This window comes from Megachile rotundata, chromosome 8 (genome assembly GCF_050947335.1).
Source record: "Megachile rotundata isolate GNS110a chromosome 8, iyMegRotu1, whole genome shotgun sequence".
Classification (NCBI taxonomy): domain Eukaryota; kingdom Metazoa; phylum Arthropoda; class Insecta; order Hymenoptera; family Megachilidae; genus Megachile; species Megachile rotundata.
Window position 1 is genome coordinate 12389813 of NC_134990.1, and position 19062 is coordinate 12408874.

General features: G+C 39.1%; 1 protein-coding gene across 6 annotated transcripts in view; it reads right to left on the reverse strand.

Annotated features, from left to right (window-relative positions):
- The window catches only part of Myo10A (unconventional myosin 10A), an 88134-nt gene that overhangs the window by 52720 nt on the left and 16352 nt on the right, over positions 1-19062 (reverse strand). For 3 of the 6 annotated variants that reach the window (XM_076534776.1, XM_076534774.1, XM_076534775.1), the window contains exons 3-13: positions 14362-14472; positions 5963-6051; positions 5843-5906; positions 5653-5762; positions 5244-5528; positions 4169-4346; positions 3798-4076; positions 2550-2879; positions 2032-2319; positions 1677-1834; positions 212-589 (exon numbers count right to left, since the gene is read on the reverse strand). In XM_076534776.1, the coding sequence (XP_076390891.1) occupies positions 212-589; positions 1677-1834; positions 2032-2319; positions 2550-2879; positions 3798-4076; positions 4169-4346; positions 5244-5528; positions 5653-5762; positions 5843-5906; positions 5963-6051; positions 14362-14472 (2270 nt within the window). Of the gene's footprint in view, positions 1-211; positions 590-1676; positions 1835-2031; positions 2320-2549; positions 2880-3797; positions 4077-4168; positions 4347-5243; positions 5529-5652; positions 5763-5842; positions 5907-5962; positions 6052-14361; positions 14473-15341; positions 17095-19062 lie in introns of those variants that run through there. The other 3 variants (XM_076534772.1, XM_076534773.1, XM_076534777.1) reach the window with 3 other exon arrangements.

Genomic DNA, 19062 nt, shown 5'->3' on the forward strand with positions numbered 1-19062 from the left:
CTTTGTCAGAACCTTGTTTAATTACAAATTCGGTATTTTATAAAAAATTACTTGTATTCTAGTTATCATACAATAAATACAACTCGACTACATGTGAGATTCATCAAAGATACAAATGTTCAATTTTAGTTAGCTTCAGTCAAAGATTCCAATCCACATCATCTATGCAAACTAACTAAATAATCAAACTAGATGATTTTTAATACTCTACCTCTGAACAGTAATAGCCGCCCTCTCCAAAATCAGCGCCCTATTATACTCCAAAGTCCTTTCCAACGACTCCCTCAAAAACACCCTAGTGAGTCCCAGTTGATACTGCGACTGAGCTTCCTTCGGAGCAGCCTTGTCCAAAATTATTCGGCAAAGCTCCTTGTTAGGTGCTCCTCTAGGTAAATGCGTGGAAACCAGGTATCTATACCGATCCACGAAGTGTCCGAACAAGAGTCGGACCGGGTAACCCGTTTTCCGAATTCGAATCGTTTCGAGCATTCCCGTGTAACGCAGCTGCTCCAGTACGCAGGGCATGTCGAATTTCATGGGCGCCTTCTCTGTGTTCGGTTTGATGCACCGCACGAACCATGGATTGCATCTGCAATGTTGACGTGCGCGTTGAAAATTATGGACCCGAAGATTATGGGGATTTGGGAGGATTTGGGTTGGAGGGTGGGGTTGGGTTGGATGTTGAGGTACTTGGGATTTTGGGGATTTGGAGGTTTGGAGATTTGGGGTTTCTAGTGTTTTAGGGAGGTTCGAGATTTGGGGATTTGGGATGCCAAGGTTTTGGGGTGTCAAGGATTTAGGGTGTGAAGGATTTGGGGGATTTGGGATTCGGGATGTCAAGGATTTGGAGTGTGAGGGATTTGGGGGATTTGGAATTCGGGATGTCAAGGATTTGGGGTGTGTGGGATTTGGGATATGAAGGATTTAGGGTGTGAGGGATTTGGGATATGATGGATTTGGGATGTGTGGGATTTGGGGTGTGAAGGATTTGGGATGTGATGGATCTGGGATGTGAAGGATTTGGAGTGTGTGGGATTTGGGACATGAATGATTTGGGGTGTGAAGGATTTGGGATGTGATAGATTTGGGGTGTGAGGGATTTGGGATGTGATGGATTTGGGATGTGTGGGATTTGGGGTGTGTGGGATTTGGGATGTGATGGATTTGGGATGTGTGGGATTTGGGGTGTGTGGGATTTGGGATGTGATGGATTTGGGATGTGTGGGATTTGGGGTGTGTGGGATTTGGGATGTGATGGATCTGGGGTGTGTGGGATTTGGGGTGTGAAGGACTTGGGATGTGATGGATCTGAGGTGTGAGGGATTTGGGATATGATGGATTTGGGATGTGTGGGATTTGGGGTGTGAAGGATTTGGGATGTGATGGATCTGGGATGTGATGGATTTGGGATGTGATGGATTTGGGGTGTATGGAATTTGGGATGTGATGGATCTGGGGTGTATGGGATTTGGGACGTGATGGATCTGGGGTGTGAGGGATTTGGGACGTGATGGATTTGGGATGTGATGGATTTGGGATGTGTGGGATTTGGGGTGTATGGGATTTGGGATGTGATGGATCTGGGGTGTGTGGGATTGGAGATGTGAGGATTTGGAATGTGGTTCTCCAAAATTTGTAAATCTCCCAAAAACAATAAAAGTTCCAAATATACTAACTGAGACATGGAGTCCAAAAGCTGCTGCAGACTGTCATGAAACCTTGCAGACACAGTCGGCGTTCTAGGTTTCATAGTAACAAATCTACCATTCGGTTTGTTCATGGTTTTGTTTGCTTCATGTGTCGTTCTTACGTGCTGGAACATTTTGCTCACCATCTAACAACATCGAGAAAAAGTTTGTAGTGACATCTCATTATTCAGTTTAAAATTGTAGACCATTCAGATGAATTTATGAATTATGAATCACAATTGTGAATTATGAATTTATTAAAAATCTTCTTTAAGAATAATTAAGTTAATAGTCTAATATAACAGTAGGATTATTAAAACTTGTTATATAAACAATAACTCACAGATATTTTACTGCTGATCAACAGCTCTACCACGTCGGGTCTCAGCGTGTCCCTATTCTTATCCAAGAAACCTTCGACGTTGTACCAAACTTGACCCGCATAGTGTTTAATCGCGAACTCAGCGGAATTCATCCTTGGTCTCGAGTACAATTCGCTGAGAGCATGATTGTAATGACACTTTTCCAGGAACGAGAGATCCGTGGCCTTCGGAAAATTGCTTTCATCGTCCAGAAGGTGTAGTATACCAACAGGCTTCTTTGCGATTAGGTGAATCACTGGCAAATTATCCTGCACGCATTTCCCAATTTTCCAATTAATTTTTGGTATAATAATTCTACTTTTTATATAATAAATTTTTTGGTATAATAATTCAAACCATTAATAATTGTCAGAAACAATTAAAATTGTTATAAATAAAAATGTTCTTCTCTCAATGACTAGCTGTTTTAATTTTCAAACGAAGCATCAATAAAGTCTTATCAGTTAATTTCTCCACCATTAAATATCCTGTTACTCACCGTGTAATTGATAGTAGTCCAATCAATTTTCTCCTTGGCATATTCTTGCTGCTCCAGCTTGAATATGTGCTTGTTAAAATAGAACTGAAGATTCTCGTTCGCGTAATTGATGCATAGTTGTTCCAGGCTGTTCTCCGTGAAGTTCTCGAACCCGAATATATCGAGTATCGAGATGGCGGCGGTCTGTTTCGTTCCTTTGTAAACTATGTGGTTCACGCGAGCTACTAGCCATGAAAATAATGAGTTGTACAACGCCTTGGCGAACGCGTCTCTTGCGTCCAGAGCTTGATCGATGTTTAGAGCTGTGAAGACTCTTTCGTTTCTTGCTTCCTGTAAGAATTTTATTTTAGAAAAAAATTGGACTTTTAGAAATTTATGAGAGAGTCAGATGAAGTCTCAGACCAAAGATTTGGATTTGAATAAAATTTGAAATGTCATGTTATAAGCAAGGGAACATGTGCATATGTGAACACACATATGAACACACATGTGAAATACACTTGCAACTTCTGAGACTCAGACTGAGTCTTAAGAGACGTTCAGTAACCTTAGACAGCTATGAGACAGCTTTGGATTTGAATAAAATTTGAAATGTCATGTTATAAGTAAGGGAACATGTGCATATGTGGACACACATATGAACACGCATGTGAAATACACTTGCAACTTCTGAGACTCAGACTGAGTCTTAAGAGACGTTCAGTAACCTTAGACAGCTATGAGACAGCTTTGGATTTGAATAAAATTTGAAATGTCATGTTATAATCAAGGGAACATGTGCATATGTGGACACACATATGAACACACATGTGAAATACACTTGCAACTTCTGAGACTCAGAGACGTTCAGTAACCTTAAACAGCTATGAGACAGCTTTGGATTTGAATAAAATTTGAAATGTCATGTTATAAGCAAGGGAACATGTGCATATGTGGACACACATATGAAATACACATGCAACTTCTGTGAGACTCAGACCAAGTCTTATAAAATTAAAAATTTGATATTGTAAACAACTGAACACGTATTGTAAGTTAAACACATATGTGTAATAACATATGAGTAATATAATAACAACCTAACCCTTTCCACTTAATTTCTTTAACCTATCAACTCCTCAATTCACAAAACACATCAAGGCATATAATCTTGCATATATATAAAATTTTTCATTTACAACTAGTAAATAAATGAAAATGCAATTATTTATAAGAAGTGATGTCACTAGTAGTGCAATGTGAATGTACCGTTGTCTTCGTGGTGAGTGCCCTAATGATGCCATCGGAATTAACTTGAAGAAGATGAGCAGCCCAACGAATCTCGGCGTCCGATCCAACCTCGACGCCTTCCTGCCCATGTCTCATCTGCTTCCGGTGGAAATAAACGTTCCCAAGGTGCAACACGCTGGCGAGGATCTTGAAAATTGTGTCCTGCTCTTCGGACGTGAAACCGAGGACCTGCATGGCTGATAGCAGTGCCTTGAAATCTTGAACATCACTCTTGCCATCGATTTCGCAGTTCCCACCCTGGTGAACAATTATCATATGATTATTCTGAATGAATTTATTAGCCAAGTGTTAAATGAGCAAATATTAATTCAGTTGAACGTTCTGATCACCTGGTTCAAGTAGAAATATTTATCCGGCGTTAGCAATCCGTATTTGTCCCTGAGTTGCTGATCAAGACCGGCTAACAGCTCATAAAACACGTGGTAATTCCTTTCTTCTGACGCTTGGGTCACTATTCTGCTCTTTTCTAGCAGATACTGAGTTATTCTTCCGCCCACGATCACTCCGCTGGAAATCGTCGTTGAATTAATCGAGGAAGTGTTTTAATTAGTTAGATACAAGTTTCAGTGATGAATCATACGATAGGATTATTTTTGCGTCAGAGTTTAGTTCAAATTTGAGGATGTTTATTTATTTAGCTTTCATATGTGGAGAGTTATGCATAGGTGCAGATAGTCATGTGTCGAGAGTTATAGAAGAAGTTCATATGTGAAGATATTCATATGTGGAGAGTTATAGGAGAACTTCATATGTGGAGAGTTATAATATACATGTGTGGACATGTTCATATGTGGAGAGTTGTAATACATACATGTGTGGAAATGTTCATATGTGGAGAGTTGTAATACATACATGTGTGGAAATGTTCATATGTGGAGAGTTGTAATACATACATGTGTGGAAATGTTCATATGTGGAGAGTTGTAATACATACATGTATGGAGATGTTCATATGTGGAGAGTTGTAATACATACATGTATGGAGATGTTCATATGTGGAGAGTTATAATACACATGTGTGGAAATGTTCATATGTGGAGAGTTATAATACATACGCGTGTGGAGATGATCATATGTGGAGAGTTGTAATACATACATGTATGGAGATGTTCATATGTGGAGAGCTGTAATACATACATGTGTGGAGATGTTCATATGTGGAGAGTTATAATATTTCAAGTGTACCCATGATTTTAATAAAACAAAATGTGAAGATGAAGTTTATTTTTCTAATTTTCATATATGAATAAGTTGAATGCAATCATAAATCTGATGATGCAGCATGTAGTTCATTTATCTAACCTCCACATATAGGATAACTTGTGTCAATTCTAATTATGCCACAAGGACGTTCATTTATCTAACGTTCACACGTAGCACGATTCCAATTTCTCTCATACTCACTCTCTGAAATAAACCTCCAGATATTTCCCAAATCTGCTGCTATTATCGTTCCTCGGCGTTTTAGCGTTGCCGAAACTCTCCAATAACGGGGTAGCCTCAAGAATTTGTTCCGTGACGAGGTTGTTCGGCGCTCGATTAACAGCAGCTAAGTACTGCATTACAAGTTTGGTGGATTCCGTCTTTCCCGAACCGGATTCACCGGAAATGACCACCACCTGATTCGCACTTGCATTATTTGCCGCCGTTACCTGACTGTACGCCGACGAACCAACAGCGAACAGATGACTGCAAACCAAAAAATTCAAATCAACAAATTCGAGATTGTTAACAAATTTTTACTTTATCTTAAAACTTATACAAACTTTTATAATTTTGTCATAAAATTCGAGTATTTATTAAAAGAACTCACGGTGGCAGGGTTCCAAGGATCCGTCCTTCATATAATTTCACCTGGTCCAAGCCATAAATGTCGAACATCTTATAGGGATTCACCGCCACCAGGATGCTTCCCGTGTACGTCTAACGATATCAATTGACAATTAAATTAAATTATCATAATTATTGTAATTACTCACTGCTGTAATAAATAAAAGACGTACGTATATCAGCTCCTTGTCGTACCGAATCTTCAGGTTCCATAGTAAGGACGCTTCGTTCAGGTCCCTGCAATTTTCATCATGCTTTTAAATTAGGTCTCATTTTTTAGTTACCAAACTTACGTTAACTGTATCATGTCCTCGACTCCATTTTGACCAAGATCCTGCCTCGGTTTCACTCCGCTCAGGTTTGTCAGGGTGAAGATCTGTGGCTGAAACGTACAACTTACTTCACTACAATCATCCTCGAGTTATTTCAGTTTAAGCCTAAAAATTGATTCTTTAATTCAACGAATTATTTTTATCAAACTCATAAGCGTAAATTCAGTTTTGCAACTTTTCAAAATGAGTCATCTCTTGCAACTTCTCAGTGACCATTTTGTGTTAAAAGTATCAGGCATTTTACCCAAACCTTGCAGTAATTTTGATAAAATCTTGACCTTTAAATTAACGTACCAGTGTTACACGCAAAGTGTCATGCAACACTTTTCAATTCTATAATAAAATCATGATAGAACATTGAAGTTTTAAAATCCTCAACCCAACGCTATAGTCACTTTCCTCGTTCGAAAGAGCTGGCAACAGGTGATCGATACGTGAATCGATCGTTGGGAATTCTCGAAGAAATTCCTCATCGAAGTTCAAGTCGATGGCGGACGTTAAATTCTTCGGCATCGGCTCGGTCGTTTTGTAATGCCGTTGTACGAAGTGTTGCCGTGACGCACACGAACGCACCTCTTCCACGTCCTTGTGTCTGAAGACACTTTCCTTCGAGCGTAACCTTGACTTTTGAACATCGTCGCTCGGTTCCATCGTGGATTTCTGACATCGTCATGTTTCAGAATAACTCGTCGACTCTAGTTTTCCTTTTGTGCAGCCCAAACTTTTCCGTTGGAGTGTCGTTATTGTTCGATCGCCGCTTACTGACGAGATATTCATGCAATCGTACGTGGCAACTGATTTAAAATGTATATTAGATTTATTGTATACATTCTACATTCCTAGTTTTTTTTTCATTCTTAGGTTCTTAGGTTCCCAGGTTTCTAGATTGAAATACTATTTTCAGGTCAATGGATTGGTTCAATTCTCTAGATTTAAATTTGGGATCTAGGGAAATTTGAGATCTGGGGAAATTTGGGATCGAGGGATATTGGGATCTAGGGAAATTCGGGATCTAGGAACATTTGGAATCTAGGGAAATTTGGGGTTTAGCGATATTGAGATCTAAGGAAATTTGGGATCTAGGGAAATGTGGGATCTAGGGAAATTTGGGGTTTAGCGATATTGAGATCTAAGGAAATTTGGGATCTAGGGAAATTTGAAATTTAGGGAAATGTGAGATCTAGGTGTTTATATCCTGAGATTCCTATATTTCTAGATTTCCAAATTTCCAGATTTCTAAATTTCTAAATTTCCAAATTTCCAAATTTCCAAATTTCCAAATTTCCAAATTTCCAAATTTCCAGATTTCCAAATTTCCAAATTTCCAAATTTCCAAATTTCCAAATTCTTAGATTTCTAGATCTCTACATCCCTAGATCCCTAGATCCCAACTATCCCTAGATCATAATATCTCAAGGCCCCAATATTCCTGGGTCCCAAATTTCCCTAGATCCCAAATTTCCTTAGGTCACACTATTGCTAAACTCCAGATTTCCCTAGATTAAAATTTTCCTAGATCACAATATCCCTAGATCTCAAATTTCACTACATCTCAAATCTTCTTAAACCTGAAAATTTCCCTAGATCCTTAGATCCCAATATCCTTAAATCCAAATATTCCTAGATCCCAAATTTCCTTAAACCCCAAAATTTCCCTAGATCCTTAAATCCCAATATCCTTAAATCCAAATATCCCTAGATCCCAAATTTCACTACATCCCAAATTTCCTTAAACCCCAAAATTTCCCTAAATCCTTAAATCCCAATATCCTTAAATCCAAATATCCCTAGATCCCAAATTTCACTACATCCCAAATTTCCTTAAACCCCAAAATTTCCCTAGATCCTTAAATCCCAATATCCTTAAATCCAAATATCCCTAAATCCCAAATTTCTCTAGACCCCAAATTTCTCACGATCCAAAATTGTCCTATATCCCTAGATCCCAATATCCCTAGATAGCAAGATTCCTATATCTACATTTCTAGATTACCGTATATCTTGACAAGTGTACTATCGAATATCCCTAGATATCTAAATCCTTGTACCACCCTACCTTCTCCCTACCGTCTCCCTAGATGTCCAAATCTTTACGTATATTGATTACTATACTCTTGAACTTCCATATCCCTAGGTATCTTTACCTAGTGTCAATTAGTATATCCTCAATTTTTGTGTACCTAGGTAAATATTCCTATATGATCACATACCTACAGAGATCTCTATAACCTTGTGTACCTATGAGTTTAAACTCATACATATCAATATCCTTAATTTGTACACGTAATGCGTGATGTTTATAAAATTTCTACATGAACACGTCGAGACATTTTAAACATTTGCGTTAGTAGGAAGGTTCCAAGTTCGTTGAAACGTTGTACCAGAACTTTCCTGGCATCGCGTTTTTTGCCCGATTCTCCCGACGAACGCGAGCTGATCACCGAGCGAACGCACGATAAAAAAGGAAGATCCGCGCGAATTCACATAAGACGCGAAAGCCACTCACGTGAGACTTAACCGGATACCGGAGCAGGCTGACTTTGCAGTACCATTGGCGTCGAACCAACCGCGGGAAACGCGATCCCCTTAGATCTTAAACGCTTTAACTGACATGTTCGTTTATCGCTGCGAACGGAAACCGATCCCGTTACCGGCTTCTTAACGAGCCTGACTCTAAATATATATGAATACAAAACGATACCCCTTACTGACACAGTAATTACAAGTATTATTTATTTCTCCTTTGTTAAACTCCTTAACCCGTATTAATTGCTGTGATTGATATCGGAGAAACTCTTTTTGAGACGCGTTTTGGAAATGTGGTAAACGGTGCACTTACGGACGGATTAATTGGCGAAAGTTACTGGGACTTAACGCTGGAACGTTGGGTAATTAACTGACTTTGAAATTGATTGATTAATTGGAACTTTTTGAGAACGTTTGTAAACACCAATTATCACTTGAATTTTTCATTTAAATAGAAAACACCTGTTCAAGTAATTTTTTAGGTTATAAATCATAGGTAAACAGCAACTTCCGAATTATGGCTATAATTGTGTCATATGTGGAAAATTAGGCGATGCAAAATTATTAATACGTATGTTGATAATGATGTACATATAGCAACTGACGTGTTACTATCGATAATCAATACATTTAGTATGATAAATTTAATATTTTCTTCTGTATGATAATTATTGCAGCAACCACATATGTTCATGAATCAGCACACATATGTACATATGTTGTGTGAGCGACCATTAAATAGTTAACATGTGTTAATGTTATGTATTGTAATAGTGTCACTAGTTTATAAATTACAACTTCATCAGACCTTTTAATTTTACCAAAAATATTTATTCACATATGTTCATAAATCAGCACACATATGTACATATGTTGTGTGAGCGACCATTAAATTGTTAACATGTATTAATGTTATGTATTGTAATAGTGTCACTAGCTAATAAATTACAATTTCATCAAACCTTTTATTTTTACCAAAAATATTCATTCACATATGTTCATGAATCAGCACACATATGTACATATATTGTGTGAGCGACCATTAAATTGTTAACATGTATTAATGTTATGTATTGTAATAGTGTCACTAGTTTATAAATTACAATTTCATCAGACCTTTCAATTTTACCAAAAATATTCATTCACATATGTTCATCAGTCAGCACACATATGTACATATATTGTGTGAGCGACCATTAAATTTTTAACATGTGTTAATGTTATGTATTGTAATAGTGTCACTAGCCAATAAACTACAACTTCATCAGACCTTTTAATTTTATCAAAAATACTCATTCACATATGTTCATCAGTCAGCACACATATGTACATATGTTGTGTGAGCGGCCATTAAATTGCTAACATGTGTTAATGTTATGTATTGTAATAGTGTCACTAGCCAATAAATTACAACTTCATTAGACCTTTTAATTTTATCAAAAATACTCATTCACATATGTTCATCAGTCAGCACACATATGTACATATGTTGTGTGAGCGACTATTAAAGTGTTAACATATATTAATGTTATGTATTATAATAGTATCACTAGCTAATAAATTACAACTTCAAACCTCTTAACTTCACCAAAAAAAACAATACTAAAAATGTATAGAACATACATTTTTTTTCTATGAAACAGTGATTTTTCAAAAATAAATAAGTATACGAATAAATGAATAAATGAAGAATAAATGAAGAATAAATGAAGAATAAATACAGTTACAATGCAAACGACCGAAACAAGAGTATCTATTTCCTACGCCCGTGTGCATCGTCATCTATAATGGGATACCATTGAACTAGACTCCGCCGCTGGTGCACAATGCATCGAGAAATCGAACACGAGACACATTCACAGAGGTAAATAATCAATGATAAGTCGAGCCGCGTTCGTCACGCGAAATAAAACGAACCCGATACGGCTGTGAGCTCGTCAACTGCAATTACATTAACGTTATGCTTTATTTAGAAAAGCGTTGCTACTGTCGATCGTGTAATAAACTGTCAGCTGACAGCCGACGAGCACTTTGTTGACGAGGGATTTCCTCTTGACGCGCTCCGATAACGGCAATTATTCTACAAAAACTTGCGTTTTCGTTGGGAGGTTATTTGTCGGTCTTGGAGTGATTAGTGTCATGGTTTTATTTGGGCTTTTAGATTTTAGGGATTCGGAGTTTTGGAATGTTGAGATTTGGGGTTCAGGGTTCGGGGTTTGGGGTTTGGGGTTTGGGATGTTGAGAAATAGGAACCTTGGAAATTAGGGACTTGGGGAGGAATTAAGGAGGATTTGGTATTTTGGGAATTTGGTGAGTTAAGAGATTGGGACTTTGGGAGATTGGGACTTTGGGAGATTGGGACTTTGGGAGATTGGGACTTTGCGAGATTGGGACTTTGGGAGATTGGGACTTTGGGAGATTGGGACTTTGGGAGATTGGGACTTTGGGAGATTGGGACTTTGAGAGATTGGGACTTTGGGAGATTGGGACTTTGGGAGATTGAGACTATGGGAGATTGGGACTTTGGGAGATTGGGACTTTGGGAGATTGGGACTTTGGGAGATTGAAACTTTGCGAGATTGGGACTTTGGGAGGTTGGGATTTCGAGAATTTGGAATTTTGAGAATTGGGGGTTACAGGAGTTTGGGTCCTTGAGAAGGGGGGGGTTTGGGAATTTAGGACCTACAGAGATAGGAACTTTGAGAGTTAGGGGTTTTTAGAAATAGGAACCTTGCAAATTTGGATACTTAGGAGATAGGAACCTAGAAAATTTGGAATTTTGGGAATTTGGGATTATAAAAGTTTGGGACCTTGTGAAGGGGGGTTTTGAGAGATAGAGACCTTGACAGTTAGGGCCTTTGAGAGATAGAAATCTTGAGAGTTAGGGTATTTGAGAGATAGAAACCTTGAGAGTTAGGTACCTTGAGAATTAGGGTCCTTGCAAGATAGAAATCTTGAGAGTTAGGGTATTTGAGAGATAGGATCCTTAAGAGTTAGGGACTTTGAGAGACAGAAACCTTGAGAGTTAGGAACTTTGAGAGATAGAAACCTTGAGAGTTAGGGCCTTTGAGACATAGAAACCTTGAGAGTTAGGAACCTTGAGAATTAGGGTCCTTGCAAGATAGAAATCTTGAGAGTTAGGGTCTTTAAATGATAGGAACCTTGAGAGTTAGGGTCCTTGAGACATAGAAACCTTGAGAGTTAGGGTCTTTCAATTATAGGAACCTTGAGAGTTAGGGTCTTCGACAAATAGACACCCTGGTACTAAATTTGAGAATATGGAATTTTGAGAATTTGAAAATAGGACCTTCGAAGATAGGACCCCAAGATACTGGAACTTCATGAATTTAGTATTATAAGAGTTTGTAACCCTGAAGACCTTGAAATTTTAAGAATTTAAAGCTTAGAAAAATACACAACATTAAAAAATAACCTTGTGAAACAAAAATCTCAAAAAATAGTATTTTGTGTCTTCATCACTTTGAAGTTCTAAATTGATGCTGTAAAAGCACGTGATTGATGCTTTAGAAGCATCAGATGCTTTGGTAGCCATATTGAATCTTCCTTGGAATCCATCTTGAAACTTCCAACTATTGACTTACAACTCAAACTTTGAAATTACTTTAAATTTTATAACTATCAACCACACCTTGAGACCTAACTCTCATGACTCCCAATGCAACATCAAATAAAAATATCGTATAATATCACATATGTATGTCGTATCACGTGAGTACAAATCGATAAGCAAGTACAAATCGACCAAATCGAAACGCAAAGAAGAGACACGAAAGTGAAAGACAGGAACGTGAAAAATACTCAGCAGACACGTTTCCTGCCGATATATCGTCCTTGGAGCTTGAAAGTGTACGAAGGTGTTGCAACCCCGCGATCAGCATGCTGCCCCTTTTACGATATGCACTTTCGCGTTACGATCGATACACGACGTTCTATCGGACACGGTGTGGACGTAATTTTCCAAGATACCTAACAGACCACTTTCGCGGAAGTATTTCGCGGTATTTCGCAAAGAATGCATGGCATTCGACGATCGGGACTTTCTAGTCCCGATGCATTTGACTAGCCAGGCTTCCACGGGAAGTCTTGTAGCTCGAATCGCTACTTCCTGCGACCAAATGGTCTTTTTTGACCAAATGGTCTTTTTTGATGATTTGATACTTCTTTAGGCATTTTTGTAATATGTAATTATATGTTAGGTATTTTTACTCGAGGAATAAAAATTAATATATTACGTATGTATTGTTAACGCGGTAAATCTTGACAAAATCTTGACAGTATGAAATCTTAACAAAAATCAAGGAAGTGCTGTTTCATGTTATTTAATTGAGTTTTTGATTTCCAAGATTTTTTCGCGACACGTGCATTTTTTGCATATGTGAACTTTCTAATGTGTCAGATTTGTTACATAAAGACTGTCTGTAAAAATTTTGAAAATGCTTTAAAATAGCGCTTGTGGTAGGTTAATTTAAAGTTCAAGAATTAAAGAACATGTGTACATAAACATTTCATCAATATTTTAGACATAAAATGAATAATAATTTCAGCAATGATCAGATTCAGAATATGTAGGTTTCAGGTTATGTCTGTCTCACGATCATAATTTTATAAAAATGATTTAAAATCGCATTTATAATACTTCAATTTACAGTTCAAGGTTTGAAGAAAGTGTGTTCATAAACATTTCATCAATATTTTACACAAAATGAATAATAATTTCAGCAATGATCAGATTCAGAATATGTAGGTTTTAGGTTATGTCTGCCTCACGATCATAATTTTATAAAAATGATTTAAAATAGCACTTGTGGTACGTCAATTTAAAGTTCAAGAATTAAAGAACATGTGTACATAAACATTTTACCAATATTCAGTACATAAAGCAAATAATTAATTGCTGCAAAGACCAGATGCAGAGTAAACTTCATTCGACACACAAAATGGCGCAAGTGATCTGGTTAACGAAAAGAAAATGAAAGCGTAATTGATTCGATGACATAGTATTGCAAACTAGCAGTGGTACAGCAGTTTGAAAGTACAGTGAAAACGATTCAGAGCATCTTACAAGTTGAGAATTAATTTATTTATTCCAATAATTTTCATAAAACTTTCAAGATTACAAAATCTTGTCAGCATGTAGTTAGAGTTAATAAAATACTTTATTATACGAAGACTTTCATTTTCCCATCATTGTGAAAATTATTTTTCATTAACAATTCAGTAAGTACAATTTCTTTCACGATTTCAATAAATCGGCAAGCACGAAGCTCGAAAATGCAGTGACTTAAAGAAGCGAGTTTTTGAATATTCGAATCTGTAAGAATGTTCTCACAATAACTCGGTTAGAAGACCCACTTCCAAGAAACAAACAACGGTGATTAAATAGAATAAACATTTCCGACGAGCAGCTCTTCTCGCGAATTCTATTCTCCAGCCATTGTTATTGCGCCAAACAGCCATAGTAAAAAGTCAATGGAACATAGTAAAGAACGTCGACCAACTGGTCGAAGCGAACGTCGCTTTAAGGAAATGCAGAATAACCGGTTGTTCCTTGGCCTCGAAGTCGTATTGTTGACTAGCATGTACGCTAACACACTTCCATCGTTTCTATCCCTTCGGTAATAACGTAGTTTCATTTTTGACCCGAGCGAAAAAACGACGCAAAAGCGTAACGCGGACTCATTAACGACTCGCGCGCATCGTAATCGAGGTTGTCACAGATCTTGCATAACTTAGTCGATCGTTCAAATTGCGAATAATTTACGCTTGTCCCATTTACAGTAATCGATTCATCATTTTTTTGATTGACTTCATACCTTGCCGGCGATCACTGCTTGCACGGATAGAACGTTCGCCGCTCTGTGGTACTCCAAGACTTCTCCTGGTAACACGTGGCCGACACCCGGGTCGAACCACACTAATTCACCCTGCAAATACAATTACAAAACTTAGAATTCGCTAATATGTAGTTTTTCACATTTTATTTTAGTCAAATTTCGAAATTTTCGGTTTTGGGCCATATAGCGAGACTCTACTGTAATGTACGGTGGAACGTCTTTTGGAGACCTATGTTCAAAATAGGTTTTCACATTTTATTGTACTCGAATTTCGAAATTTTAACTGTTGGGCCATATAGCGAGACTCTAGTGCAATGTACAATAAAACATCTTTTAGAGATCTATGTTCAAAATAGGTTTTCATATTTTATTCTACTCAAATTTCGAATTGTTAACTGTTGGGCCATATAGCGAGACTCTAGTGCAATGTACAATGAAACATCTTTTAGAGATCTATGTTCAAAATAGGTTTTCACATTTTATTGTACTCAAATTTCGAAATTTTAACTGTTGGGCCATATAGCGAGACACCACTGTAATGTATATTAAAGCAACATCTCTAGATCCATTTTCAAAATAGATTTCAAAATAGGTCCACTTGAAAATATTTTAAAATGGGTCTATTTGACAAAACCCAGAACAAAAACAAAACCTAATTCTCAAGCAGAAATGTAAAATTGTGAGACAAAAATTTGGACATAAAAATATAAGATAAATATACAACTTTTGATATAAAAGTTGCCACCATAAGTTCATACTGTTTTTCATATTTCTCCAATCAAAAATTGAGCCTGAAAGTCCCTTTTCACACCACCCTCCATAACTGACCGCGCAGTTATGAAGGTCCGCTAAGAACAAACTATGAATCCTATCATGTATAGAAATGATTTATGTTCACCCTTTGAACTACACAGTTACAAGAATATCACGCTGTCAGCATAATCATAAAGAATGCTAACCGTTTTCACGTTCCACGTGGGACACGACACGATTTCATTCTTGGCGGCACCGTTAGAGGAATTTTGAACTTTCCTCTTTCCCGTACAGAAGCCGAAAATGGAGGATGTCGTAACTGGCGAGATGGATCGTCCACTATTAGCGTCGCTAAAGGTCCTCGCATGACCGTTGGACTTCTTCACATAATTGGACCTCTCCTTGCTCTGCTTCGACATCTCCTTGGTCGTTTTTCCGTGACACTCGATACCCGGTGGGCTTTCGGTCGAACACTTTCTCGAACTTTTCACATAACTGGGAAGAGTGGCCAGTCTGGTGACTGCGTCGATCTCTCGATGCGTCGAGCGAAAGTTTTCGATCAACCTGCTCTGAGACTTCGATCTCCGCTTCGTTCGATTGCTGTCAACAGCGTTCTTTTCCTTCTCGAAGTGCTTTGACTGACTTTCTGACTGAAATTCCGACTGAATTTCGCCAGAGTCCTTGTCCTCCTTCATGTTCTCTATGATCCTCTTCCTCGACATGGTCCGTCCAGGCTCTAGCTCACTCTCGACCCTACCGTCCACACCAGCTTTCGTATCAGCCTTGTTATCGTGCGCCTGACTCTTCGTTTTCCGAGACACCTTGGCGTAAAGCGCATTTCTGTGAGGATTCGTTCGCATGTCCACCAGAGGCAGGGTCGCCGGATAGTACGGCGCGTCAGGCACAGGATCCCGCAGGTGTCGGGTCGTTTTGAACTCCACGTCCACCGCCCTCTCTTTAACCATCAAACTCCCAGGCCTATACCTGGTGTCGCTAAGGGACGTCGTGGAGCCTCTACTGTTCGGCAGGGAGGACTTCCTCCGTCGAATCCTGCCGTAGACAGGTGGTTCCTTCTTGACCGCGTCCTTGGCCAGCCTAGGGCTGGCCCAATCCTCCGTTGACCTGGATGTCCTCGATGCGTGAACAATCTTGGGCAAGGTCGACGGTCTCGGCACAAGGCCGCGGTTAATATCCTGCAGCTTGTTGGTGACTGTCAGGAAATCACAGGCCGACCTGGACTCTCTCTCATCTTCTCTGCCCCACCCGGTGTTCCTCGGCCTCGAGACGTTCGTCGAGAAACCGGTGGAGGTGCCACCTTTCGCCTCTGAACTTTCTAGCTCTCTGGCCCGAAGAGTCGACGCGTCCACGCTAGCTCTCCTCTGTATGATATCCTGTCTGGAGACTCTTCGGACACCCCGGCTCGGCTCCTTGGACCTTTTGCCCACGGAGGGCAGAGTCTTAGGCCTCTCCGCGTCCGTGGACCTTCTTCTGCCATCCTCCTCTTTCTCTTTGCTGTACCTTCGCAAGATGTCCTTTCTGGAGACCGCCACGTCCCGCGGGATTGTATGGAAGGTTTTCACCGGACTCTGGTTCCTCGGCCGACCGGAAGAGTGGTACCTTCTAACGCGTTCCGTCGATCCGCTGGAATTCAGAGCGGAATTCGTATCTGGGTCTGGGCCGGAGGAATTATGCAACGCGCGTCGGACGGATAACGGTTCCGCGGCAGCGTAGAAAGCTTCCGAGCGCGTGTTTCGTGACGAAAACCGATTCCTCGAGGTCGACGATCGCGTAGACCTGCGCTCAGCTTTCTTGCACGACTCCATCTTGTACCTTCAGATTTTCATTTCTCGCACTTTATCACTCAACTTATAACTCGACTCTGTGCACACGTGATATTCCGCCAGCGACATTTCTGGTAACGGGAACCTCGATTAAACCACAAACAGACCACGAAGCGTGTAATTCAACAAAGCTGCCGGCCGTTTGAAAGCGTGCACCAGTTTCGTTTAACACCGGTTAACGCTTGACCTTCTTATCACTCGATCGTACGGGTTCTACCTGTACCTGTCTAACCAGCTATTTTCTGCGACAATTTAACCGAACTTCGTGTTTCAGGGTTCAAGGTTGCCCCAGGCGATTTTAGTCACCCTTTCTATTTATAGAAAGCTGCATTTTCCGTTCTTTTTGACCTCGTCACATTTTGACAAATCTGAGCAAAAGTCTTCAGAAAATCAGAGGCAAGATGTGGACAGTGTTTAATAAGCCGGACACGTACGGACACAGATTTGCTCGAGCACTATCGCCGTGAATTTTAAATTCACTTAAAGGGAGTTAGGAGGCCACGAAGGCGATTACTATCGGGAACATTGGGTCAGCAGTCTCGAAAAATCGGTGTCCCATAGAATGCGTTAACGGTCGGTGTACGTTTCGGGAATACGTCAGGAACCAATTCAGCTCGACATACTTTGTTCTGAATAATCCGAGTGCACAAAGTCACAAGTTTGCACAAACACGAAAATTGCACTTCTGAAGAGAACTGGGGGTTGTTCGAAAAAGAACGAGGAGGCTTTCACGATCCGGACGCGAGGATGTTCGATGCAACACTGGAAGTTATACGCCTCTTCTCCGCAACAATTGCTGTGTGCTCGCAGTGGCGTACACCTTTTTTATCGAAACACCGTCTAATTGGCTAGCTATGAGCAACCGGTCTGTCCAAGAAATTATGTTGAATTTGTTATCGAGATGCTTATCGAGGCGGTTTGTCCTTTCATGGCGATAGGAGGCAGTTGTTGAGGAGGTTTCGGAGTTTTTACAGAGTTTTCGAAACGTGAAGGAAGAAGTGCTGGCGCCAGTGTATCGAAGTGCTTTGGGGTGGAACCAAGCGTGCCTCTCTTCTTATATAAATTACGCGCTAAATACGCGTACGCCTACGTGGAGGTACCTGGATATAGGTTGTGGCCGTCGGGGAAGCGATTCTCTAACTAGCCACCGTGGCGAGTTGCAGAAGCGGCATGAACTATCGATGGTAAAAGCCGATTGTGTTGGTAGAAACGTCAGTTCGACGGGCAGAATTGTGATCGAGTATGGAAGCGTTTGAAGTTGTGATCGACTGTGTTTAGGTATTTGGACTCTTCAAGTATATCTGTTGATTCGATCAATGTAAGTGGAATATATTTTTTAGGACTTTTGAGAGAGTAGTAGATAGTTTAGAAGTTTTGGGGAATTTTAATATTTTCAAAAATATAGGTTCTGGAATTTGAAGATCTCCAAAGTGTCAAATCCATTATTCTGAATGTTGGACGTTATTAAATTCCCAGATTTTCTAATAATTAAATTTGCAGCAAAATTAATAAATTCCTTAATTCCAAAATTTCCAATCTAGATCTTCAGATTTGTAAACTCTTAAATTTCTGAATTCCTAAGTTTTTAAATTTCTATGTTGAAAAATCCCTAGATTCCTAAATTTCTGTAACAAAATTCCCTAGATTCTTAAATTTCTAAATTTTTGTAACAAAATTCCCTAGATTCTTAAATTTCTAAATTTCTGTAACAAAATCCTTAGATTTCTAAATGCATGTCTCATAATTCCCTAGATTCGTACATTTCTCTCCCAAAATTCCCCAGATTCCTAAATTCATAAATTTCTATCCCAAAATTCAATAAATTTCCAAATTTCTGTTTCAAAATTCCTAGATTCCAAATTCCTAAATTTCTATATCTCAAATATCCCTAGATTCCAAAATTTCTGTCCACAAATCCCAAATCCCTAGATTCCAAAATTTCTATATACCAAAATCCCTAGAATTCAAAATTACTATATACCAAAATCCCTAAAATCCAAAATTTCTATATCCCAAAATCCCTAGATTCCAAAGTTTCTGTCCCCAAATCCCAAAATTCCCAAATCCCTAGATTCCAAAATTTCTA